The following is a 25,262-nucleotide window of genomic DNA, read 5'->3' on the forward strand; positions in this document are numbered from 1 at the left end:
TACCCATGAAGACTAGAAACTTTTAAAATTAAAAACTGAGACTCTCATATACTTTGCTGTTGTGCAGGGTACATGCTACAGCCTATTATTTGTGAACTGACCCAATGGCCCTGATTGTGATAAAACCTTATTTTATAAGTGCCTTTTGCAAGTATCTTTGCAAATATATTATACTTCCATTGGCAGCCAGGATGTCCCCGTAGAAACGTACCTACTGAGTCGGCAGTTCTGCCCCAAAACTTTTGCACTAAGAGCTAGCTTCTGCAAAGTGGAGGGTGACAGCTGCCATCCATTACCCTGAATATTTTACTATTGTTCAAAAATGAGTTACCTTGCTGTCTAGCCTTCAGGATCTGCTTATTCTAAATAAGAGGCAGGCACACAGCTTCCAAAAAAGAAGATCTTTTTGGCCCATGAAGATTTCTACTTGTTTCAGCCATGGCAGGACAATACTCTCCTTGCATCCTGGGACTATATAAAGGTAAAATAAATCAAAACCGCTCAACTGACCACAACGTTCATGTATGTAACCTGGTTCGCAAGAACACCAAGTGGGTCTGCAGTTCCACGGACTGCACAGTCGTGCAGTATTCTTAGGTTCCGTCACGATTGCACAGGGCTTCTGTGACCACATGAATGTGCACCGCTCCTGTGAGCAGCACATGACAACCGCATGCCAATGTTCGCTGAGCCTGCGTGGGGCACAGAGAGACAGCCCACCACCTGGCTGAAGAATTACATCACGTCTCGGCACCGTGTGGCTTTGTAAGAACCCCTTCAGACCAAGCGCCCGAGTCCACGTAAGCTGAATCTGAGCCATCTCATGATGCCGTAAGGAGAGTACATGACCAGTCCAGAAGGCAGGAGGTTCGCCATTACGTTGGGAGTCTATGAAGAAAGGCAGTCAGTCCATCACAGTCCACTGAGAAGTTCTCTCGCCGCTCACGTCAGGTACTGCACCACGAGGAACATGAGCACGCAGGTCACAATCATGCCTCCGATCATGAAGTACTTATCCTGGAAGGCACGTTTCTCAGTGAGGCGCATGACTGTGTTGGATAAGCCAAGCATGTTTACAACATCCAGGATTTTCTTCTGGGTGCCCTGAAGGTGTGTGAGAGAGAGATGCGGCAACGTTAAGGAAACAAACAGGCAGACTCCCTGAATGGCCTCGGCATCTTCCACAGTCAGATGTTGTTTACTGAGAATCACAGAATTGTAGAATTGGAAGGGCCCCACATGGTCCTCTAGTCCAACCCCCTGCAATGCAGGAATCTCAGCTAAAGCATCCATGACAGGTGGCTGTCCAAGCAGAATGAGCTTTTACAGAACAAGGACTTGCTTTCCACTTCCCTCTGAATTGCAGGGCCCACTCCACCTTCCCATCTCCTTTCCTCTGCCTCCATCCTCCCCTGCCGATCTTCTGTTCTCAGAAGTTGGTTAGGTTTACCATGCCATCCCAAAACCATACTTTCAACACTTAATTTTTGGGGGGAGGAAGGGGGAATATGGAACCCTCTGTTTGATTTAGCAGTTTCCTTTCCACAGACACTTCATTTTAGACAAATGGACATACTGTTGTTGTTTTTTAAAATGGCAGCACCAGTGCTCTCACAAAGCATCTTAGGCTGGGTGGCAACAGGGTTGTGGGTCATGGCCCATATGCTGGAAGGTCAGTGCTAGAGAGGCACAGCTCTCACCAGGAAAGCACAACCTGTCCCATGGCTATCACCCACCTGCTTCTCCATGCATGTTTTACCTGTGCTCTGATAGGACCAGGAAGCAGGAGGAGGAAAGGCCTTCCACCAATCAGAATCAGCACAGTAACAAACAAAGGTATATGGCTCCTCCCTTCACCAGGAGTCAGAAATCACAGGTAGGCCAGGGGGATATGGAACAAAATGCCGCAGTGGAGAATGCCTTTTTTAAAAAAGAAAGCTCTGGTGGCCAAATTCCATATACAGTGGTACCTCAGTTCTCAATTGTAATCTGTTCCAGAAGCCCGTTTAGCTTCGAAAAGGTTCAAAAACTAAGGCACGGCCTCCCATTGGTTGCAAGAGCTTCTTGCACTCAGCGGAAGCTGCGGCTCATGTTTGAGTTCCAAAAAAAGTTAGAAAACAGAAGCATTCGAGAACCAAAACATACGACAACGGAGGAGTTTGGGAACTGAGGTACCACTGCATATATATGCAGTGGTACATCGGAACTCGAACGTAATCCATTTCGGAACACTGTTCAACTTCTGAAACGTTTAGAGTTCTGAAGCATGGCTTCCGATTGGCCGGCAGCTAGGTTTTTGCACAACGGAAACAGTGTTGGACATTCGTGTTCTGAGGAACGTTAGAAAACCAGAGCACTTCTGGGTTTTTGGCGTTCGGGAGCCGAAATGTTCAAGAACAGAGCTGTTCGAGTTCCAAGGTACCACTGTATTTCACTTTTAAAACTGTGTTTGGTGAAGGCTTTCACTTCACTGAGGTCCTCCCTTAGGAAGCCAGAATTATGCTGCAGACTCATGTAACCCCGATGCTTCCTTTTCCACAGGGAATCTGTCCTGGAGCAGTACCACAATTGGTGTGATGGAAAAATCAGGAGTGGCTCCAAGAACAGCAGCAAAGGCGTGTCGTTGTGTAGGGGAACAGCGAGAGGAGAGCCAAGAAATGTGATACCTCTGTGTTGCCTACTGAGATGCAACTACACAAAGAATGAGAATCCTCACCCCAGAACTCTGAAAAGGAGCATTCCACATTTCCATCTAGGAATATTCAACCTGTGAGCTTCCATCTAGGGAGAGCCACGTCGACATGCTCATCTGATCCGATATGATTACCAACGGGATGCTAAAAGGCTACAGTTCATTTCCAGGATGACATCACTCCAAAATGAACATTCAAGCCTGCAAGGTCACATCCTGTAACGCCTTAAGAGGCGAGAGACTGCTGGAGCGGGTGTTTGGACAGCTGTGTTCCAAGTGGGGCCAGGGCAGCGCAGGGAAGCGGTTTCTCTAGCTTGGCAGGAATATCAGGGGTTGCCCGGTGGCTCAAGCCTACCACACCCAGCCTGCTTCTTCCAGAGGAAAAGGGCTGGGGTTGGAATAAAAACAGGCACGGGTTCGGAAACGGCATTTACGTCAGCGGCTACCGAGGACACTTGAGCTTTTAACCTCTGCACGGCAGGGAGTGGCGGCTGGGGAGACAATAGCACCCGGCGTGGCTTAGGGACCCCAGAAACTGCATGCCATTGATAGTGGGGTGCCCAGAGAACAGGCCAGAGAGTTAGGAAGAAGACCCCGAGCATAGAAAGTGATGGAGATGCAAGGAGGCAGAATGACTGGTTGAAGGGCGGAAGGAGACCAGAGCCAGGATAGCTAGAGGAGGAGGAGGGCAAACAGTGGAGTGAAGGAACGGTGGGCCAATGAGAAGAGGGAAGGTAGGGGAAACCTCATATGCAAATAGTCTTGCTCTTTTTAGGAACCGCTGGCATGGAGGATCCTGATTCAGGAAAAGGTTTTGGGTAGGATAGGCAACCTTCAGATTCTCTTTTAATTCACAAGAAGCTGCCTTATACCAGGAACAAATGAATTATCCAGCTTAGCCTTTTACCGTCTGCTTGCCCCATGGTCTCAGGAAGACCCTTTTAACAGGTGGAGCCAAGGTTCCTGAACCTGGGACCTTCTGCATACAAAATATTTTCTCCACCACCCAGGCTTTGCTCCCTCCCTGGACCGATACTCAGAGCTTCTTATCCAGGAGTAAATTTGCAAAACTCTGTCCAAATTTGCAGCAGGGCACAACGAAGCTACAAGAAACCCTGACAGGTTGAATTAATGCTACATTCGCAACATGTGGAATTTGGGTGTATCCCAAAGCCTTGAGTACAGCTACAGCGGTGGCGGTTTCAAAAGGGGAAGAGTTTGCCTCCTAGGATGAGTCATAAGGAAAGGGTTAAAATAGGTGGGATGTGATTGGCCAGTGAGAATGCAAGGGGGGAGTAAAAGTTAAGAGTGGAAGATTTTGAAAATTGAGATGAGTTGAGTTGAGGGCTGAGGTTGGGGAGTTGAAGAAGGATGAGGGAGGAATAGGCAGTGGGTTGGTAGAGTTGTATTGTGAGAGAGTGAGAGGAATTGTTAGGTGGAGTCAGATAGATAGTTGGAATAATCTGTTTGGAGCTGTTAGGAACTAAGAATAAGAAACTGACAAAAGAACAATTAACTGAAACCATAAGCTTGTTCCTGCATTTAAAAATAAATTTGATAATTTGTTTATGTTAACAACTGACTGGACTCCGTGTGTCCCCGTGAGATACGGGGTGGGGGCAGCGGAAAAAGAAATCGCAGTGGCGGCACAGGGTCAATAGACCGTCAAACGTCCGGGGGGGGGGGGGGAGGAACAACAGAGGAGTGACAGGGTGACTGAGGAGAAGTTGGAGAAGAGACACAGAGGGCGAGAATGAAAAGAACCTGCACCTTAGTTTTACTTTTCAGAATTCTGGAAAGTTATTAGAATTAAAAGAGGGGGGAGAAGAAAAAGTGGGTGCCTATTCCCCATATATATAAATATCTTTTAAAAAGCTGAAGGTCCCATCCTATGCCCACCTTTAATGTCATTCTCTGATCCCTCAGGCCCTGCAGAATGCTGGTCCCGCTGCCAATGAGATCGTCCATGCCACGGTGAGCATTTTGGAGGGACTCGTTATGCTGCAAGGTTTCATCAATCGGAATGGTGGTGTCAGAATCCTGCAAAGGGGGAGGAGGGGAGGGAAGCATGTTGGTTATCGTTCCTTGGCACTCTGAACCCAGAAGGACAAGGGTGTCAACAAAAGCCCATGTTTTGGGGTTTTTTTTAAAAAAAAAGAATCAGCATTATTCTGCAGCAGTGAAGTTCAAACTTTCTGCCCTTACATTTTCCACATAAGTGTGACTGCCACAAAATCGAGCTGCCGCTCCATGTGTCCTCAAAGACTAAGAAAACTCCCCATGTATTGCAGGAGAAGATTGGCAGTGGTGGGAAAGTTGCCTCGTGTGAGTATGGACATCGTTGCTGATCTCCTTAAGCGCTAAACCCCATGATTTCTTGCCACCCAAAAAAACCTGATTTGAGAACGACAGCTGTTAAATAGATGAACATTGGGACACGGGAGGGAGTCGAATATTAGCACAAATCCACTGGTTTTACGGGAGGACATACGTTAGTGGTGAATGTTCGGGCCAGAAGCTCCTCCCGCTGCCTCTCTTGCTGCTCCCGTGCGTAGCGCCGGTGCTGGAAGTTCCTCAACGCTGTTTGCAGGTGCTGGATGTCGTATTTCAGCTGGTCAACTCGTCTGAGAACGACAAGTCACAGAAAGGCGGAAGAAAGCCATGAGCTTTGATTTTCATGTAAATACAAGAACAACGTCTAGCTACAGTAACTTGTCCTACGGTACATTATTATTAAGTTTCATATGCAGTACACAAGCAATACGTACAGTCGTACCTTGGAAGTCAAATGGAATCTGCTCGGGAAACCAAAGCACGGCATCTGATTGGCTACAGGAAGCTCCTGCAGCCAATCGGAAGCCACGTCAGACGTTCGGGTTCCAAAGAACGTTCGCAAACCGGAACGCTCACTTCTGGGTTTGCAGCGTTCCACAGTCTAAAATGTCTCAGTACCAAGGCGTTCAGGATCCAAGGTACAACTGTACATTTATTTATCCATTATCAATTCAAATATACAGTGGTGCCTCGCAAGACGAAAATAATTCGTTCTGCGAGTTTTTTCGTCTTGCGATTTTTTTGTCTTGCAAAGCACGGACTTTGGAAAAGCTTCAAAAATCACCAAAGTCTTCAAAAACCTCAAAAAAGGCTACCACACCACATGCTATGAGTTGCTCCTCGAAGTGAATGCACGGTTTTAAGAAAAAGGAAACAAACTTGCAAGAAAAAGGAAACAAACTCTCAAGACGTTTACGTCTTTCGAAGCAAGCCCATAGGGAAATCTGTCTTGCGAAGCAACTCAAAAAACGAAAAACTCGTCTTAAAAGGCATTCGTCTTGCGAGGTACCACTGTAGTCTCCACGGAGAATCTTGTTCTGTAGGTGGAATAAAAGTATCTTCAGTCTTATTTATAAAGGAAAAGAAAGGAAGCCAAGTCTCGCCAAAAGTGTCTGTCCTTGAAGTGCCTTTAATTACCTTTCTGTGACAAGTGAAGCATTACGATAGAGCTACATTATTCCAAATATTATTTACCCAGATTTCAATGGGGATTTCTATGGGTTGTTTCCAGCATCAGGCTATTGTGAATCAGGTTGCTGATAATAGGAAGAAAAAAATCCACACTAAATCTCTGCATTTAAGGCTATTGTTTACATCTGAGTCTAATGAGAATAAGGCAAGAACTGAATTGGGTGGAAGGAATTGCTGTGTAATTTTGGAAATAATAGGAAACAGCTTTTCCTAAAAGGAGCATGCTATCATGCAACTCCACCAAGCATGAAAATATGAACCTATCACTCTGCAGCGTTACCAGCAAGAGGAGAAATGCTAGTGTTTATTTTGGCTAGGCGAGTCTAGTGCCAGCGAAATATAATTTTAAGTGAGGCCTCCTGAAGACGAGCAGAGATTGTTCGTAGGGTTGGGTTGTGCCAAACTGATTGCCATGTATGACCTGCAATTATGATCCCCAAGTCTCTTTCCCATACCGCCCGAAGGCTTCCTGTATCAGCAGGTTTCTTTCCTTAAGAGCTCGATTTTAAGCTGCCTTCAAGTTCTTTTGGAAATCGGTGCAATTAAGAAAACATTCACAAGCATAAGAAAGAGAAAAGCCTGCCACATAGCCTAATTCGTTCGTAATAATAAATTTATTGCCCTGCACCTTCTATCCCATATGGAAGGCAGCAAGCAATGCAGTACCATCACAACAACAACAGCAACCACAGCAACCACAACTTGCCCCAAGGACAGGTCAGAAGGCTGCACTAATATATGTCCCAAGACACAAGAAGTAGTTTGGGAGGGCGAGGAAGAAGGTAACTCACAGCTTGGCGTTCTGCCGCTTGCTAGGAGGCTCCTTGTTACAAAAGATTTCCAACCGTTCCAAGTTGCTGAAGATCCTGTCTATTCGCGCCTGGATTTCGTTTTCCACCACTGAAAGAGGAGATGGGGGGGGGGGAGGTAAGAAACATCAGGGCCAGATGGACACTCGCTGTTTTAACCAGCACAATACCTTCTTGCCACGCTTTGCCACGCTGTGTGAAATGGGAGATTTCTACCAGAGAAAGTGGAAGGTGTTTATATTCCTAGTGCCACCCATCATGAAACTAGGTGGAGAAGGTGCCCACCACAATCATCGGGCCAGGGAGTGTGAGGAATGCCCTGCCACTTCAGCATGTGGAAAACACTTTGCCGTTCACCAGTAGCGGTATTGCAAACGTTTGTTTTGAGTATGTTATGGAAAATAAAGCAACAAAACAAGGAACAAATCCCCTCTATTTAGGGCCCGATGGGCAAATACACATACATTTTGGTGGGGGGCAGGACATTATATATATATATATATATATACACACACACACACACACACACACACACACACACACACACAGTGGTGCCCCGCAAGACGAACGCCTCGAAAGACGGAAAACCCGCTAGACGAAAGGGTTTTCCGTTTTGGAGGCGCTTCGCAAAACGAATTTCCCTATGGAGTTGCTTCACAAGACGAAAAAATCTTGCGAGTCCCCACGGTTTTTTTTCGCTTTTCCCCCCTTTTCCTAAGCCGCTAAACAGCTGATCCGCTGATAAGCCACTTAACAGCTGATCGCTAGAAGCTGCTAGACCGCTGTAGCACTAATCCGCTAAGCTGTCAATGGGCTTGCTTCGCAAGACAAAAAAACCGCTAGACGAAGAGAATCGCGGAACGGATTATTTTCGTCTTGCGAGGCACCACTGTATATATATATATAATATATATATTTATATAGCCAGAGATTCATGCTGTCCAAATTTCTGCTGCTGTTGGCAGCAAATATTCTTGCTGCCAACATATGAGATGTATTTGTGAGAAATAACCACCTGTGGGTTCTTTTTTCGCTGCAGGATTCTGATACTGTGTATAATCTTCTCGGAAATTACAACGGTCCAAAAGTTTCTTAGCTAGGCAGTGGTATCCAAATCGTTCAAGTGCCCGAGTCACCTTTGTGTTACTGACTACTGCTACCAGAGGACGCTTTATCAAGCCTTTAAATTTACATTTTAATTCCCTCTTTGGACACATAAACCAAGATAATAAAGCAAGCTCTGCTAAAAAAGCTGCTATTATTATTATTATTATTATTATTATTACTAACAACAACTCTCTTGTATGTTTTCCACAATCCTGATAAAATGTTAGCCAGAATCTTTGCATTTTAGAGCACTATCACCAAAGTTGATTATAAAATCATAGAACTGGAAGGCACCACAACAGACAGCTAGTTCAAGCCCCTGCCATACAGCAATCTTTTGCCCAACATGGGGTTCAAACCTCTCCAACAATTTGGGCCAGCCTGTAGGGGCACGTGAGAGAGCCGTACAGGGGTCATGTACTAACTGCGGTATATTTCAGTGTGGTTTCTCTCAAGTTTGTTGGACTCCAACTCCCATCAGCCCCAGCCAGGATGGCCAATGATAAAGGAGCTGTGGTCCAATAACATCTGGAGGGCCACATGTTACCCACCCTAGTCATAGAAGAATGCTTCTTCTAAAATGTGACCTGCCAGCCACATCTCTTTTTTTGCAATTATTTGTATGTTGAAGTGCCTTTCCAAAAGGAAATTTACACCACTGGGCTAATGAGGATATAAAAAATCTACCACCCACGGCTTTCCCCATATCCTACCCTTCACTCAGTACAGTGGTTCCTCGGGCCAAGAACTTCATTCGTTCCGGAGGTCCATTCTTAACCTGAAACTGTTCTTAACCTGAAGCACCACTTTAGCTAATGGGGCCTCCCACTCCCGCTGCCACCACACAATTTCTGTTCTCATCCTGAAGCAAAGTTCTTAACCCGAGGTACTATTTCTGGGTTAGCAGAGTCTGTAACCTGAAGCGTCTGTGACCCGAGGTACCACTGTACAGCAAAATGGAATCAGAGAATTGTAAGTCAGAAGGGACCCAGAAGGCCATCTATTTCAACCCCCTGCAACGCAGGAATCCCACCCACAGCTGTCCCTGGGTGGGCTTGAACTTCCAACCTTCTGGCTAACAGCCAGATGCACAGACCCATCACGCCACCTAAAGGTCAAAAACATATTAATGGTTTCAATAGGACACATATTGGAAACACAGGTCAGGGAGCACTGGCCAAGCCAACGGTGAGGTTACCCTCTTCTATTAATTACTCACAGTGGACTGACTGCTTGTCTGATGTCTCAAGGCGTCCCATGTATGACTGGACCTCATGGACCTGCCTGATGAAAAGAAGAAAAGCTCTAGTCAGCCACAAGGCTTCCGGCAGAAAAGGAGGATTTCCCAAGAAGGCAAACACACGGCAGAAATGAATCATCAGTGCTCAGAGCAATCAGAATATTGAAGTAAAACCCTTGGTATAACAGTAAAAATACTGTGCAAGTCAAGGGGAGCCAGCCTCATGTTCTCCACATGTTGTGGGACTACAACTCCCATCATCCCTGACAGTGCAGGCTGGAGATGATGGGAGTCCGACAACATCCACAGCCACAAGGTACTATGATGGCCATCCTGGCAGTATGTAATCTCATACTTTGCAGAACAGATTTCCTTAACATTTCTCATATACAGTGGTACCTTGGTTCTCGAACGTAATCCGTTCCAGAAGTCCGTTTGACTTCCGAAACGTTCGAAAACCAAGGCGTGGCTTCCGGTTGGCACAGACGCCCCAGAAACCCTAGCTGACAACCGCATCGGACATTTGGCTTCTGAAAAACGGTTGAAAACTGGAAAACTTACATCTGGGTTTTTGGCGTTCGGGAGCCGAAATGTTTGAATACCAAGGCGCTCGAGAACCAAGGTTTCACTGTATTCTCTGAAATATTTACAAGGCAACAAGGACACAGGCAAAAGCAGAAATACAAAAAGCAATCTGCCTCATCACTTGTGGCAAAACTTGCCTCCAGGTGACCAGAGAGGGAATATTTGCAAAAGATCGCACTTCTCTTCTTACAGCAGAAATGACTGGCATGGGTGTGGGGGAACGGTTTTGGTTTTTTTAAAGGCCACAAATTTATGCAGTCTTGCTGACAATGCGGGGTTCGCATGAACTTCTTTCCATTTTTAGAAATGCACTGCTTCAAAAATTAGGCTGCAACGTAACAAACTGATAAAATATCTGTCAAATCAGTCAATTGGAAAGGCTATCATACCAGTCCAACCTAAAATCAAATCTGTAATTAGCTATTTTCAGGTGACTATCTTTGGGGAAGCATCTATATTTGTGGACACAAGCATGCTGAGAATTTAATATGCTAACCATTCTATACCATCATTCTGCCCCCCCCCCCTAAAATCTGAACAGAATTGTACACCTTTGAATTGTCTTAATATATTTACAAGAATTAAATTGAAGATAACTTCAAACAAATTCAAAGTCTGACTTGGAAACTAACATTTTAAAACACATTCAATGTGTTTTATTGACTCCCCCCCCCCCCCCCCGCGCGCCCGAATATTTCAGTTCAACCATATTTTGGCTATTATATTTATGTAGCATGTAAAATTAACACAGCCTATTTTGACCTTCTTTTCTATGTGTTCGTCAAATAAATATGCTATATGAATGAAACCTCAATGTATTTAAGGCAGTAGAAAGTTTCCAGATGCATAGTTGGTTCGAAATCTCTTTCCATTGGCTAAAGGAGCATCCAAATTCTGAATGAACACTGTAGCACTTGAGCCACTCTATAAACAAGAAAGTTAAAAGCTGGGGTATCTCGCCGTGATTATCTGGCATTTCTCTTTGGGACCTCCTCCAAAACAAAGAGTGGGAATGGCTCAGCCCTGCCAACTAGAAAACCTGTTTTGGAAACAGACTGAGGATATCAGGCCAGAGGCAGAGAAAAGGCAACAGGACGTGGGAGATCAGGTAGGGCAAGGAGGGGAAGAATGCTCTGCCCCACGGGCACCTCCTGGAAACGGATGCGTGGCAGAAAAATCACTTGAGCACACCAAGAGAATGACTAAAAGCAGGGGTCAATAAAAGGGGGGGATCATGAGATTCAGCATCTGACAAAGAGAAGCAGCTCAGGTGTGCTAGAGTCTGATGGGCAAGACAGAAAGGCTGCAACACTAGAATCATAGAGTTGGAAGAGACCACAAGGGCCATTGAGTCCAACCCCCTGCCAAGCAGGAAACACCATCAGAGCACTCCTGACATATGGTTGTCAAGCCTCTGCTTAAAGACCTCCAAAGAAGGAGACTCCACCACACTCCTTGGCAGCAAATTCCACTGTCGAACAGCTCTTACTGTCAGGAAGTTCTTCCTAATGTTTAGGTGGAATCTTCTTTCTTGTAGTTTGGATCCATTGCTCCGTGTCCGCTTCTCTGGAGCAGCAGAAAACAACCTTTCTCCCTCCTCTATGTGACATCCTTTTATGTATTTGAACATGGCTATCCTATCACCCCTTACCCTCCTCTTCTCCAGGCTAAACATGCCCAGCTCCCTTAGCCGTTCCTCATAAGGCATCGTTTCCAGGCCTTTGACCATTTTGGTTGCCCTCCTCTGGACACGTTCCAGTTTGTCAGTGTCCTTCTTGAACTGTGGTGCCCAGAACTGGACACAGTACTCCAGGTGAGGTCTGACCAGAGCAGAATAAAGGTAAAGGTACCCCTGCCCGTACGGGCCAGTCTTGACAGACTCTGGGGTTGTGCGCCCATCTCACTTAAGAGGCCAGGGGCCAGCACTGTCCGGAGACACTTCCGGGTCACGTGGCCAGCGTGACAAAGCTGCATCTGGCGAGCCAGAGCTGCACACGGAAACGCCGTTTACCTTCCTGCTGGTAAGCGGTCCCTATTTATCTACTTGCACCCGGAGGTGCTTTCGAACTGCTAGGTTGGCAGGCGCTGGGATCGAGCAGCGGGAGCGCACCCCGCCGCAGGGATTCGAACCGCCGACCTTTCAATCGGCAAGTCCTAGGCGCTGAGGCTTTAACCCACAGCGCCACCTGTGTCCCAGAGCAGAATACAGTGGCACTATTACTTCCCTTGATCTAGATGCTATACTCCTATTGATGCAGCCCAGAATTGCATTGGCTTTTTTAGCTGCCGCATCACACTGTTGGCACTAGCAATGCCACAGAGAGCCATTCACTTTGCAAGCACCTTCTTAGAAATCATCCCAGCCAACTATCACTAGAGCCTAGAAGGGATCAAGGACTGATTCAGGGGAAGCCCCAGTTGCTGGATGCCATCTCCCATCAGCCCCAGTCAGCATGGCCAATGGTCAGGGCTGCTGAGAGTCCAACGACGTCAACATCTGGACAGCACCCACTTGGCTACCCCTGGATCTGTTGGTTTCTGCTGGTTTGGGACAGAGAATTGAATGAGATGGCCTTCAGTCCAACTCTTTATGATTTACTCAACTATCTTTAGCTCATTTTCATTTTAGTCAACACAAACAGGCTCCACCAGGTGAGGAAACAAGCGTGACAACAGCTTCAGCAACCTCTGAAGTCTTCACAACCTTGCTTAATGTTTTAACGTTTGGAAGGTTTTCAAGAACATGCCAACTCAACATCTGAGCACATGCCAAAACTGAGCACATGGTATGTCCATGACTAGCTCTGGACATTTTTTAAAAAAGAAAAACACCATAAGGGCATGTAATGTTCTTTTCATCAGATTGTCAAGGTGTATGGTTTTTAAAGCTTTAAAGATTAAACAGTGTAAGATGCAGGAATGTAGGACTTGGCTACAAAGTTCAGTGCTAGACTGTAGAAACAGGGTGGAACTGCACTCGCCAACATGGTGCCCATGGGCATAACGGCACCCTTGAGGTCTTCCCCTGGCACTCACGAAGCCCTGAACACCCCACTTTGTCATGAAGTGCCATGGGTTGTTATCTCCCCCAACCCACTGAAAACTACAGAGTTGTTAAAGAAGAAGATGGAAGTGTAATGCTCTTTCCTACTTCCTCTTTCAGCATGATATATAGTTTTCAAGCTCAGATCAGCAGCTTAACAGAATATAAAGTGTCTGAGGTAAAAGGGAACAAGAAGCAAGTAACCAAAGAGAGAAAGGGAATGGAGACAGAGAGGGAGAAGGCATATATTGCTGGCATCCATCTGCCTCAAGAGACAATGGAAGAATGCACCATCAGAGATGAAGTCAAACCGTTGGAAAGATACAGCAGCTGCTGTGGCTGTACAGACCAACATGGGAGAGACATGTTTTATTGCAGCTGGGGCAGATGAAGGCATCTGGTTTCGCTGTTACAGATGCACACATAAACGTTGGATCCAGTAAAACAGATACTTTTGAAATTGCATACTTTTCTTATGAGTTCCCCTCATTCCCTAATCATCATCAAATCCATCTCCACTGACCAAAATATAAAAGTCACATATCTGGTGCTTTCTAGCACCACCATGATACAACAGGGATTCAACATGCATGAGTTCTTATAGATCCTCATATTTCTCCTGAAAATCACCACCAAGTGATAGGAGACCGTTTTATCCACAAATGTACTCCGTGGTTTGTTGACGGTTTTAACATCCCAGGCAAAAATCATGAAGATCCATGCCGTGGGTCTGTGGTGGACAAACACCAGCTCCGTATTCATACTGTGTGTTGCACTACTTTAAACTTTAATATAATGGTGGATTTTGGAGGATGCTGTGAATATCATGCAAATTCAAGAGGAGCCATGTTAGTTCCACTGGTTCCAGCTTTTATCCAGACCCCTTGGAAGATCAAAGATTCTGTGTGTGCTTACTCAGTCTGGGGCAAGAAAGAGAAGCCGAAGAAGTGGTGCCCAAGATTCCAAAGTTGCCCATGGGTTCAAAAATATTGGCAACCCATTATGGCAAAGAATCACTCTCGGATTAGAAGGGTGATGACAAAGAAGAGTCTGTTTTAAAGAGGCACTGTGTTTAACACTCAGGATTTCAAAAATCTGAAAGCCATCCCTTCCACCCAGGCCAGAGTTGAGTTTGTCAGAACACAGCTACTACTCAAAGCCATACACAATACAAAAGGAATGTGTCTATGGCTGGGGGGAGGGGGTAATCCACTGTGACCCAGTACCTAGAGAACAGAGTCTGGACACATGTAAATCTGGGGAATCAAAGTACAGCTCAGTCTTTGATTTTAATGGCAAAGCAATCGCTCTTAGTTTCAGTCTCGGTTGCCCAGTATCCAAATGGATGACCTTTGAGTTGTTACAAGGATGAACAAGATACAAGTGAGAAGCCCTCTGCACATTTCTTATCCCCATTTCTCTGAGTGTAAGACCCATACAACTCAATGAGACTTACCTCTGAGTAGACAGGAATAAGATTACACAGTAAACAATGGTAAACAATCACCTGACTCCTGCTACCAGGTCTACTTACTCCCCTTCTCAGTTATGAAGTCTCTCATAGTAGGTGGAGAAGGAAAGATTTCCAACAGCAGCCCTTGGGACAGTCACTAAGGTGGTGATCTCCCTTTTCTTCTACCCTCCAGAGCCCCAAGTGTATCCACAAATTTACTGGTGCTGATTTCAGGCACAAATAGTCCCTGTTTGTGAACCTCTGTCCTTGCCACCTGATGTTACCCTTTGGTGTCCCATATCAATGACTGTTTCCTCCCTTCTTCCCAACATGGATACTCAGCCTGCTTCCCAAGCTTCACACTGCTTCTATCCCTACACAAAGAATCATCATCCTTATTCTTTCCTGTTCTTGCTTCCCTCCCAACATGCCCCCAATTATTTATCCCCATCCTGCTGTTCACAATCTCCCCCACCCAGGGCTGTGTTTTCAAAACTTCTTATTTCTGAATTGAAACTGGAGGCCTACCCAGTGGGATTTAGCTGCTGAACGAGATTACAATGATGAGCCACATTATGCTAAAACTTACGCCATCTGACCCAAAGGCTCTGTGGAACAGCATAGTGAGACAAACGTAACAAAATGGGGTGGGAATAATAATGCCCAGGACGTTTTTTCAGCCGGAACTCACCGGAACTGAGCTCCGTCACATCTCTGGTGTGTTCTGGCACCTCTGTGCGACAGAGATAGAGGGTGACATGGTGCTCGGGGTTACGCAGCAGCAGTTTATATTTTTTGCCATGGCAGTGCGGCAAAACTTTTTTAGGTCCTCTCCCTAAAAAATAATCTCAACAAGTGCCTATGCAGCAGATCTCATGACAGGAAGCAAATCCTCTTGAGGGACAGATGGGCGTGAAACTCCAGTGCATTTGAATGCTGCTCTGTATCATTACATCTGGCCAACTGCTACAAAGAAGAACTACTGGCCACTCTAGCTTCTGCTAGCAGGATAACTTTTTTGATGGTGCAAACAGACGCACCCCCACCCACCCTGCTTATCAAAAGTTTCTACCACTGCCTTTGCTGTTCGGCCGAGAATCAGTGACGAAGGCGCCAAGGCTACCCCCCCCCCAATATAACAGGCAATGTGCTAATAATAATAATAATAATAATTTATTATTTATACCCCACCCATCTGGCTGGGTTTCAAACACTGTCAGGCAAATGATTCAGAGATGTTGTGCAAAGATCTTTCAGTGGGTAGGCAGGCAGGCAGGCACCAGAACCAGGTTACACTTCGTTCAAACTGCCACAGACTTTTTACTTACGTGGCCTTCCACTCAGCCCCTCCTCCTTGATATACTCAGTGCTGACCTAGTAGAGCAGGGCTGTTGCTACGATTCACATATACGAACGGGGGGGGGGGCATATAAATGCAGAGTATGAACTGGAATATTCCTGCCCTTCGTCACATTACCATGGCTACCACTCCCCTCCCCCTCCCCCTCCCCCACCCCACTGAAACCTCCCTCCACCCCACGGCTCTCCCTCGGTTTCCCCCCATTTATTGAAACACCTCCGCCCCGCCGCCGCCTTCCCTCCCGAGAACGAGGTACCCTGGTTATTAATAATAATAATTATAATTTTTATTTATACCCCGCCCTCCCCAGCCAAGGCCGGGCTCAGGGCCTATTACTATTATTATTATTATAACTACTGCAAGTTCCCGCCCCGCACACGCACTTGTTGGTCTGGTGGTAAAGCGCCTCCATGGCTGCCGCTCGGCTGACTGGGCTCCCACACAGCTCCCACTCTTTAACACGTCACCCGGTCCCTACACCGGCGCTTCCGGTTTCCGGCTTGCCGAAGGACCCCGCCTGTGACGTCACCCGCTCGGCGCCGCCTGCCCCTGCCGGCGCCTGAGCAACTGGTGCAGAGAAAGGAGGCGGGAGGCGGAGAGCGGGGCGGAGCTGGCGGAAGAGGCAGCCGGGATGATTTTTATCAAATCAAGTCGCTGCGCTTTCCTAAGCCGGGGTTTTGGATTTAAGCTGCCTCTCCCATCACCACCACACATAGTTGATGTCAGTTTGCAATCGTGCAGTACGTTTTTATATTTGCATGCACTGCAATTGACATATGCAGCTGAATAATAACATTAATGGCAAAGTCCATTCCATCTCTCTCCCCCCGTTCTGCAAGAGTACAGAAGGCGAAAATAACCCTATCTGTCCTCAGTCTGCTGGACATGTTATTTTCACGCGCTGAAATGGACACGCGTAACTGAATAATAATAATAACAGTGGCACCGCTCTTTTCTCTCTTTTCCTCAAGTGTTGTTGTTTAGTCGTTTAGTCGTGTCCGAGTCTTTGTGACCCCGTGGACCAGAGCACACCAGGCACTCCTGTCTTCCACTGCCTCCCGCAGTTTGGTCAAACTCATGTTGGTAGCCTTGAGAACACTGTCCAACCATCTTGTCCTCTGTCGTCCCCTTCTCCTTGTGCCCTCCATCTTTCCCAACATCAGGGTCTTTTCCAGGGAGTCTTCTCTTCTCATGAGATGGCCAAAGTCTTGGAGCCTCAGCTTCAGGATCTGTCCTTCCAGTGAGCACTCAGGGCTGATTTCCTTCAGAATGGAGAGGTTTGATCTTCTTGCAGTCCATGGGACTCTCAAGAGTCTCCTCCAGCACCATAATTCAAAAGCATAAATTCTTCGGCGATCAGCCTTCTTTATGGTCCAGCTCTCACTTCCATCCATCACTACTTCCTCAAGTGTAGAATAGGATAATGTCATTTGTCCTCTGCTCCAGAGATGCGTAGATCTCTGGCTAATGTGAAGTAGCTCAGCAAGCAGGAGTGCCAACTTGGCCCTGTGGCCGTGGGTGCCATGCAGCGTGCATGGCCCTGGCACCAAAATTTGTGGGTGTCCAATCCCTTCATGGGGAATTTTGTGGGTGCTTGGGAACCCAGGGCCCCAGGGAGTTGACACCTATGTCTGATTCCCATGCTGCCAACAAAACGACTCCTCCAACCCAGTTATGTTGCTGGAATGAAAATTGGAAAGAGGTGGGAGGGTGTAGTCTAACAAAAAGTTGCCATACACAAACTATTAATTCAGTTCAGTTCTCCCGTCTATAATTCTTTTTGCATCTGGTATCGGGTTTGTGGGTCTCACGGTTCACTTCAACCTTCCTGAAGGTTGCTCACCACCCTTGTCCACCTTCCATTAAATTCGCTACTGTTGTTATGTACTGAAGTTCTCACCCTGGGCCAGCAGGGGGATACTGTAGGTAGTTTTCACTCAGGTCCACGTCAGTTACTTTAGGTGGGAAACCCTGGGTTGTTGTTGATACAATGTTGACAGCCGGCTGCCTATAAATGCAGGCCGGCTAAGCTGTTTGCTGTTCAGTTTCTATTCCAGCTTACAAAATAAAGAGCTGCTTGGGAGAAATCGCTGTGTCGTCTGCCATGTCTACCCACTATTTAACAACTGTCATGATTCTTCTCAGCTCCCCCCCCCCCATGCCCACTCTCATGAAAGGGGAGAATTTCTGTGAAGCGCATTCATGCATTTAACAGAACCTCAAGGTTCTGATCCTTATTGTGGCAGTCTAAAAAAGGAAAAGGGCAAGAAACAAAAGGACCAGGAACAGCAATTGGAGATGTGGAGGGGAAAGATTTCTGACTTTCTTGAGGGCACTCATTTATTGCCTGGGTTGAGACAAACAGGAATAAAATAGAATTTCAAATCCAAAACTTTGCCCCACCTGTTGGGGGTGTACATCCAGTGTGAATGACTATATTTTGCCTGAGTGAACAATTGTGCTCTTTCTGTGCTCTCTTTCCGAATCCTGCCCCTGGAAAGGCATTTGGCTGGTGTTGCAAAATGCCGGACTACGAGAGGGACCTTTTGATCTGATGCAGCAAGGGAACTCTTACGTTGATGTTTACCTTGTGAGAACCTAAAATGTTGGGTAATTTCTAAATACCTTCTTGGTATTATCCGAAGATAATTGCCTTTCAGGAAATTCATGGCATGACCTTCAACTGCTAATAGATTAAGGAGAAACGTGCCTCTAATTATTCAGCCACAGGTCAAACTGAGGACTTCACAAATTTACAGGAAATTACCTTTCCACTAATATAACCAACTCCACATTCCTTGACCGTTGCTCCCACCTCCACCCACTTCTGTTCTCCCACCCCCCTGTATGGCCCTTTAGGAGTTGAGAACTGATGCCCCATAATCTTGAAGTGACGTTCTTGTAGGTTGGTCTATCTCAAGCTCAGCCAACAATGCCTTACCAACAGTCCTGTCCCAGTGAATTAAGTATGGGTGCAGTAACAGAGGACATTGAGGAGCTGCAACCAGTATGTTCACATTAATGCACATGGATTGCTGTGGTGTTTTGTGTGTGTGTGTGGTTTTGCTGGCTGGTAAGAGCACTTTTATGCTGGCAGGCTTTTGCATACTAAGGTGCCTGAGGAAGGTGTGGTGCAAGATGTGAAGTTTGGGAGGAGCGTGGATCACCTGGGAGAGTCCTGGGTGTTGGGTACAGAGGGCAAGCGATCCCTGGACCTAACACTCCCCCATCCTTCTTCTCGTATTGCGGAGCTGCCTTTTAAAAATCTTTAGGAATGCCAACAAGTGCAGAAGACGGTAACCAAAATAGTTAACTGGTACCGACCACCATGAACATCTCACTCCAGGGTTAAATATCTTCAGTGGCTCCCAGTTTGTTGTCAGACACCATTCAAATCTGCTGGTTTTGACCTCTAAGGAGCCCTCGACAGCCTGGGGCGAGTGTCTCTAAAAGCCTTTTCCCACATGAACCTGCCTGCCAATTAAGATAATCTTCAGAGGCCCTACTCCAAGTGCTTCTGCTTCTGGGGTCAGGCAGGTGATTACCCGGCAGAAGGGCTTTTTCTGACACGATGTCCAGTCGAAGGAGAGCCCTCTCTCCAGACGCATGTTCACCTGGCACCATCTGTTAGGCACAAGTCACCGAAGGAGGCAAAGTCTTGGGCGGACAGTGAGGAGGGGGCAGGCGATTGTGAGGGAGAGTTTGTGAGAGTGTTGAAGTGTTCCTCTTTGAAGGAGAACTATCTGAAAATCATTTACAGATGGTATCTAAATCTGAGCAGACTTGCTCAAATTTAACCACCCCCAAACAATAAAAACCTAAAAGACCAGCAGCTAAATGCCAAGTGTAAAGCTTTTAACAGGCCTGGGGAAACAAGAAAGTCTTAACCTAGGGCTGGAAAGATTGTAATGTCAACAGCTGTTGAGCCTCTTTATGGAGGCGGGTATTCCGAATATGGGGTGCCACCACAGAAAAGGCCCACTCCTTCACAACTATAACACATCCAGGCCTGTATGGGTTAGTCATGGCAAGACAGAACAACATCAGGGTGGTCGTGTGAACCAAGCCACCGACGCAATCCATTGTGACACCCTCTGTGCTTTCCCAGTGAGAGAGGTCAATTGATACTGCCTCTCTCGTTCTATATTTTGAAAACCGAATTTATTTGTTTGTTTAGTCCAGGTGCAGCTATCTGGTACATACATCTTGAGAAATGTGGATGGTTTGGAGGAAGGGGGAGACCAGTAAATTGGCTCAAATAGCCAGCACCCAGGAGCATGAAGGGGTGTGTTTAGCACACACACAGAGAGAAAGCATTTTGTTTGAGGAAAAGCTGTTGTATTGTAAACAGGATAGAAAGAGATGGAGACAATCACTTAAGGCTTGTCTGCTGTGTCCTCAGGTCATTCCTGGGCAGGATCCTTGCCAGCAGCATCTGATGGCGAAAAGGCGATTGCACATTAGCAGATCTTGTTAACTCTGAGGGCAAAGGTTACAATTTCCTTGGTCTGACTGAGTGATTTGCAGATATACCGTGCAGTCAACAAAAGCAGGAGATGGCCTCTCTGCTGGTCCTTCGCAAGGGTGAGAGCTACCCTTTTTTTGTTTGTGGCATAAATCCCTCACAACAGCCTTTCACCAATTCACCCCTCAAGCTTCAGAGGACATTTGCCTTCTCATCTTCTACGCTGCCCAGGACAGTAAAAAGCTGCAGCAAAGGAGCTTTCCATATCAGTCATTTTAAAGCATATATCAAAAGAGAATTGTTCTTCAGAATGCAGAAGAATTGCCATGTTGGGTTGCGGAATCTGAGAGGGAACAAAAGATCCTGCAATCCAACCCTCTTCCCTTCTGGACTGAAAATACAGGGTCATAACATGCATGTTGACACATTCAGTTTCCAACTATTAATTTCTAATGTTGTGGCATGTCGAGCATAGTGCTGTAAAGTTGGAAGGGTTCTCAACCGTCACCTAGCCCAGCCCTTCTGCAATGCAGGAATCTCAACTAAAGCATTCCTGACAGGTGGACACCCAATCTCTGCTTAAAAACTCAGAGGAAGGAGAGCCCATTACCTTCTGAGGGAGTCTGTTCCGCAATCAAACAGCTCTTACTGTCAGAAAGTTCTTCCTTAAGTTTAGTTGGAATCTCCTTTTCTTGTAACTTGAAGCCATTGGTTTGAATCCTACCCTCCAGAAAAGGAGAAAACAAGCTAGCTCCATCTTCCATGTGACGGCCCTTGAGATATTTGAAGATGGCTGTCGTATCTTATCTCGGTCTCCTCTTTTCCAGGCTAAACATACCCATCTCCTTCAACCATTCCTCATAAGGCTTCGTTTCCAGACCCTTGGTAATCTTGGTCACCCTCCACTAGTGCACACGTTCCAGCTTGTCAGTCTCTTTCTTAAACTGTGGTGCCCAGAACTGGACACAGTACTCCTGATGAGGTCTGACCAAAGCAGAATAGAGTGGCACTATTACTTCCCTTGATATTGACACTATACTTCTGTTGATGCAGCCTAGAATAGCATTAGCTTTTTTTTGCTGCAGCATAACACTGTTGACTGATGTAAAGCTCGTTGTCTGCTAACAAGAACCATGAACCTGGCCTGGAAAGATACAGGCAGCCAATACAAGATTTTAAACACCTGCATTGCATTTTGCTGGCAATCTGCCCCATCAACAGTTTGTTGGCAACATTTTCCACCTGTTGCAACTCTGAAAGAATGTCAACTCCCGTGAAGTGTTTCTAAAGAGCAGTTATAATTTTAGTGTGTTTTTTTTTAATGATCCACTAGTTGTTTTTAGGACAGGCACCCCCAACCTTCGGCCCTCCAGATGTTTTGGACTACAATTCCCATCATCCCTGACCACTGGTTCTGTTAGCTAGGGATCATGGGAGTTGTATGACAAAACATCTGGAGGGCCGCAGGTTGGGGGTGTCTGATTTAGGAGATGCTGAAGTACTCAAAGCAGATGGAACAATGGCCCATCTTCAGACGTTCTCCAGATGTTTCCACCATCAGGCCAGTGGTAACCAGGGAGAGAAAAGACAGAGCATTCTGAGTGGAGGTGACTTGTATTAAGAATTCCCTCCCAAGAGAGACCTGCCTGGTGCCTGCATTGCTACCTTTCCATGCCTGGCAAATATTTATTTTCTCCAAGGCTTTTCAATGTGTATTAATATATTTTTTGTCTTTTAACACACAGGTTGTTATATTCAATGTATATATTTTACCATGCTTTAGTAAGTATCCAGGAAGCTCTACTGAAATATGGTAGATAAATTACTATGTTGTTAAGAGAAGCCTTGGTGCCCTGTAGCTTATATTCAACTAACTTTTACTCAAAGCCGATGCACTGAAACAAACGGCTGTGCCTAGCCTAGGTCCATGAATGTCAGTGGATCTACTCTGAGTAAAAGTTTGTTGGAGACAACCCTGCAAGATGTGAAGCGGCCTTTATGCAACTGCCCTTTTTGGAATTTGATCCAGACACTCAGAAATGTCCCTTGTTTTACTAGCTATTCCTAAGCTGTCTAAGAAGCATGCCTGTCCTTCTTAATACCAATAATTTTATAGTGGGTTGGGGGTTTTTTTTTTAAAGCGAAGGAGTGCTGGGCCTGAGGGCACATTGAAGGAATGAGGAATTTCAGTTAAGTGCTGGATGGATGCCTCCACATTTGGTTGGCTGGTCCCCCTTCGGGCCACGATGGGGCCTGCCTGTCCGAACGTTGACAGATTCGCTCTTACACAAGCCAGAGCTCAGAAAAATGCCTCGAAGCCCTCAGAGGGGGAAGAGGAAAACAAGACAAGTACCAGGGGCTCCCCCAACAAAAATGCTTACAAGTGACAGTCGGCTTATGAGATCCCAGTTCCACCAAAAAACCTTTTTCAATTTTTTGAAGAGGGCCCTCAGTTCTGAGGGAACCACTTCTCTGGGCAAATTTTAAAAAAGGCAATCTAGACTCTTTCATTATTTTATGGCTCCCACGTAGAAGGCCACTTGACAGGCTCCCCCAGTTTACAAAATGAGCTGCTTCTGCAGTCACGTTCAGCTGTCCTGATTTTATATGCAAGGAACAGGAAGACCTTGTGAGGTAGGAATTTGCTAAGCACTCTTCCGATGGTGTGTGTGTGTGTTTTGTTGTTGTTGAAGTCACCAATATTCAGAGTTAATTTGACCGAACGCAACCAGCTTGGTCTGGCACAAATTCTCTCCGCCAACTAGTAATAGTCTCCCTTTTCCACTTTGGACCATTTCGTGCAACAGCACTGGACTGTTGAAAAAGATCGGTTTCTATTTTGACATACTTCACTATTTGCTCTAGAACAGGGATGGGGGAACGATGCCTTTGGGATGTTGTCGGACTCCCGGTTTACATCATTCTTCACCTTTGAATGCTCACTGATGGGAGTTGGAATCCAAAGTTTGGAGGACCACAGATGCAAAACAGCCTGCATCTGTTTGACTTTAGCTGCTTTGTTTTATTGTTGATGTGTTCACTGCCCTGGGAGGAATAAAGAGTAAAGGGACCCCTGACCATTAGGTCCAGTCATGGCCAAATCTGGGGTTGCGGCGCTCATCTCATTTTATTGGCCGGGGGAGCCGGCGTACAGCTGGTCATGTGACCAGCATGACTAAGCCGCTTCTGGCGAACCAGAGCAGCGCACGGAAACGCCGTTTACCTTCCCACCACAGCGGTACCTATTTATCTACTTGCACTTTGACATTCTTTCGAACTGCTAGGTTGGCAGGAGCAGGGACCGAGCAACAGGAGCTCACCCCGTCGCGGGGATTTGAACCGCCGACCTTCTGATCGGCAAGTCCTAGGCTCTATGGTTTAACCCACAGCACCACCCATGTCCCTCCTGGGAGGAATGGTGGGATATAAATTTAGTAAGTAATAGTAACAAATCATAATAATACACAATCCCATTCTAACATTTTCCTCTACTTCCCACTCAGACATTGGACACATTCCTATAAGGCCCCCAGCACCATGGCAGAAGAGAAGATCCTGGAATGTCCACTTTTCCTTAGGATGCCTCTATTTTCATTAGATAAATGTTGGAGGGTATGGTAGGACGTCCCTCTTTTCATCAGAGAAATAATGGAGGGGAGGGGATGTCTCTATTTTCATCAGAGACATGTTGAAGGGTATGGAATAGGATGTCCCTATTTTCATCAGAGAATGGTTGGAGGGTATGGAATAGGATGTCCCTATTTTCATCAGAGAAAGACCCTGCAATGTTGTTCTATGGGACTACAATGTTTTCGGAACATGGGGCAGCTTTTAAAAATGGAGAACGTCTTTTCTTTTCTTTTTAAGTGCATTGGGGATTAAAAAATGTAGCTGCGTCTAATTACAATTGCCCCCAGGCTCCACGTGTTTCATGAAAGAAATTCAATGTCTTATCGCTTCTAGAACATGAACAGAGCTATTAGAAACAGGTCAAAAGTTGAAGGCACTCTTCTGGGCCCAGCTATGATTCATTGTGACTTTTTAATCCACCGTAGTGTGGCACCATTTCTCTGGCAGGAGTTCTTAGCTTTGAACAGCTATATGTGACGGGCTTCAATTCAGGATATGAATATTTCCCCCATCACTGCATTTTGATCCAGGGTGGGCAGACAGACTGCACTGGTTGAATTTCTGCCTAGCAAGTAGCTATTTAATGGCGCAGAATATTTGCCGAGGGTGAGAGGAACTGATAGGAAACCCAAATTCACCTAGTAGCCATTTTGGGACAGGGCTTTTGCAATATAGCCGACAGCCGCACAGGCCTGTCACAAAAACTTTGGTTAACTTGTGACAATGCATGCCATCTGGAAATGCAAAACTTTTGGGTGGTTTCTGCAGGTGCAGCTACACTTCTCCCTATGCAGAAGAGATAACTGGAAGGGCATCGTACACATGCATGTTCACTGTCTGTTTATATTATTTACCAATTGTACGAAGATATGCTTCCTTTTGCCAACAAAGGTCCGTATAGTTAATGCTATGGTTTTCCCAGTAGGGATGTATGGAAGTGAGAGCTGGACCATAAAGAAGGCTGATCGCCAAAGAATTGATGCTTTTGAATTATGGTGCTGGAGGAGACTCTTGAGAGTCCCATGGACTGCAAGAAGATCAAACCCATCCATTCTGAAGGAAATCAACCCTGAGTGCTCACTGGAAGGACAGATCCTGAAGCTGAGGCTCCAATACTTTGCCACCTCATGAGAAGAGAAGACTCCCTGGAAAAGACCCTGATGTTGGGAAAGATGGAGGGCACAAGGATATGGGGACAACAGAGGACGAGATGGTTGGACAGTGTTCTCGAAGCTACCAGCATGAGTTTGACCAAACTGTGGGAGGCAGTGGAAGACAGGAGTGCCTGGCGTGCTCTGGTCCATGGGGTCACGAAGAGTCGGACACGACTAAATGACTAAACAATAACAATAC

General features: G+C 46.2%; 2 protein-coding genes and 1 long non-coding RNA gene across 5 annotated transcripts in view; 1 reads left to right on the forward strand and 2 right to left on the reverse strand.

Annotated features, from left to right (window-relative positions):
• LOC310830059 (la-related protein 6-like) overlaps nucleotides 1-426 on the reverse strand; it is a 34,280-nt gene extending 33,854 nt beyond the window's left edge. For both annotated transcript variants that reach the window (XM_083709538.1, XM_083709539.1), the window contains exon 1: nucleotides 332-426. The gene's annotated coding sequence lies outside the window, so the exon portion shown is untranslated. The remainder of the gene's footprint in view (nucleotides 1-331) is intronic.
• On the reverse strand, nucleotides 387-16,324 carry GOSR2 (golgi SNAP receptor complex member 2). Of its 2 annotated transcripts, XM_083709947.1 has the most exons (6): nucleotides 16,198-16,324; nucleotides 9,353-9,417; nucleotides 7,009-7,117; nucleotides 5,184-5,316; nucleotides 4,592-4,732; nucleotides 387-1,104 (listed from the first exon to the last, which is right to left on the reverse strand). In XM_083709947.1, the coding sequence occupies exons 1-6, from the start codon at nucleotides 16,224-16,226 to the stop codon at nucleotides 943-945; spliced, it is 639 nt and encodes a 212-aa protein (XP_083566073.1). In that variant the 5' UTR covers nucleotides 16,227-16,324; the 3' UTR covers nucleotides 387-942. The 2 variants fall into 2 exon arrangements, with proteins under 2 accessions (XP_083566073.1, XP_083566074.1); XM_083709948.1 differs by lacking the exon at nucleotides 4,592-4,732.
• LOC310830281 lies at nucleotides 1,123-4,325 on the forward strand. The gene is made up of 3 exons (XR_014557535.1): nucleotides 1,123-1,876; nucleotides 2,542-4,000; nucleotides 4,033-4,325. It is a non-coding gene; the product is annotated as an uncharacterized lncRNA (long non-coding RNA).
• Nucleotides 16,325-25,262: the final 8,938 nt, after the last annotated feature.

Source organism: Podarcis gaigeae (genome assembly GCF_964106915.1).
Source record: "Podarcis gaigeae genome assembly, chromosome: 13".
In the NCBI taxonomy this organism is placed as follows: domain Eukaryota; kingdom Metazoa; phylum Chordata; class Lepidosauria; order Squamata; family Lacertidae; genus Podarcis; species Podarcis gaigeae.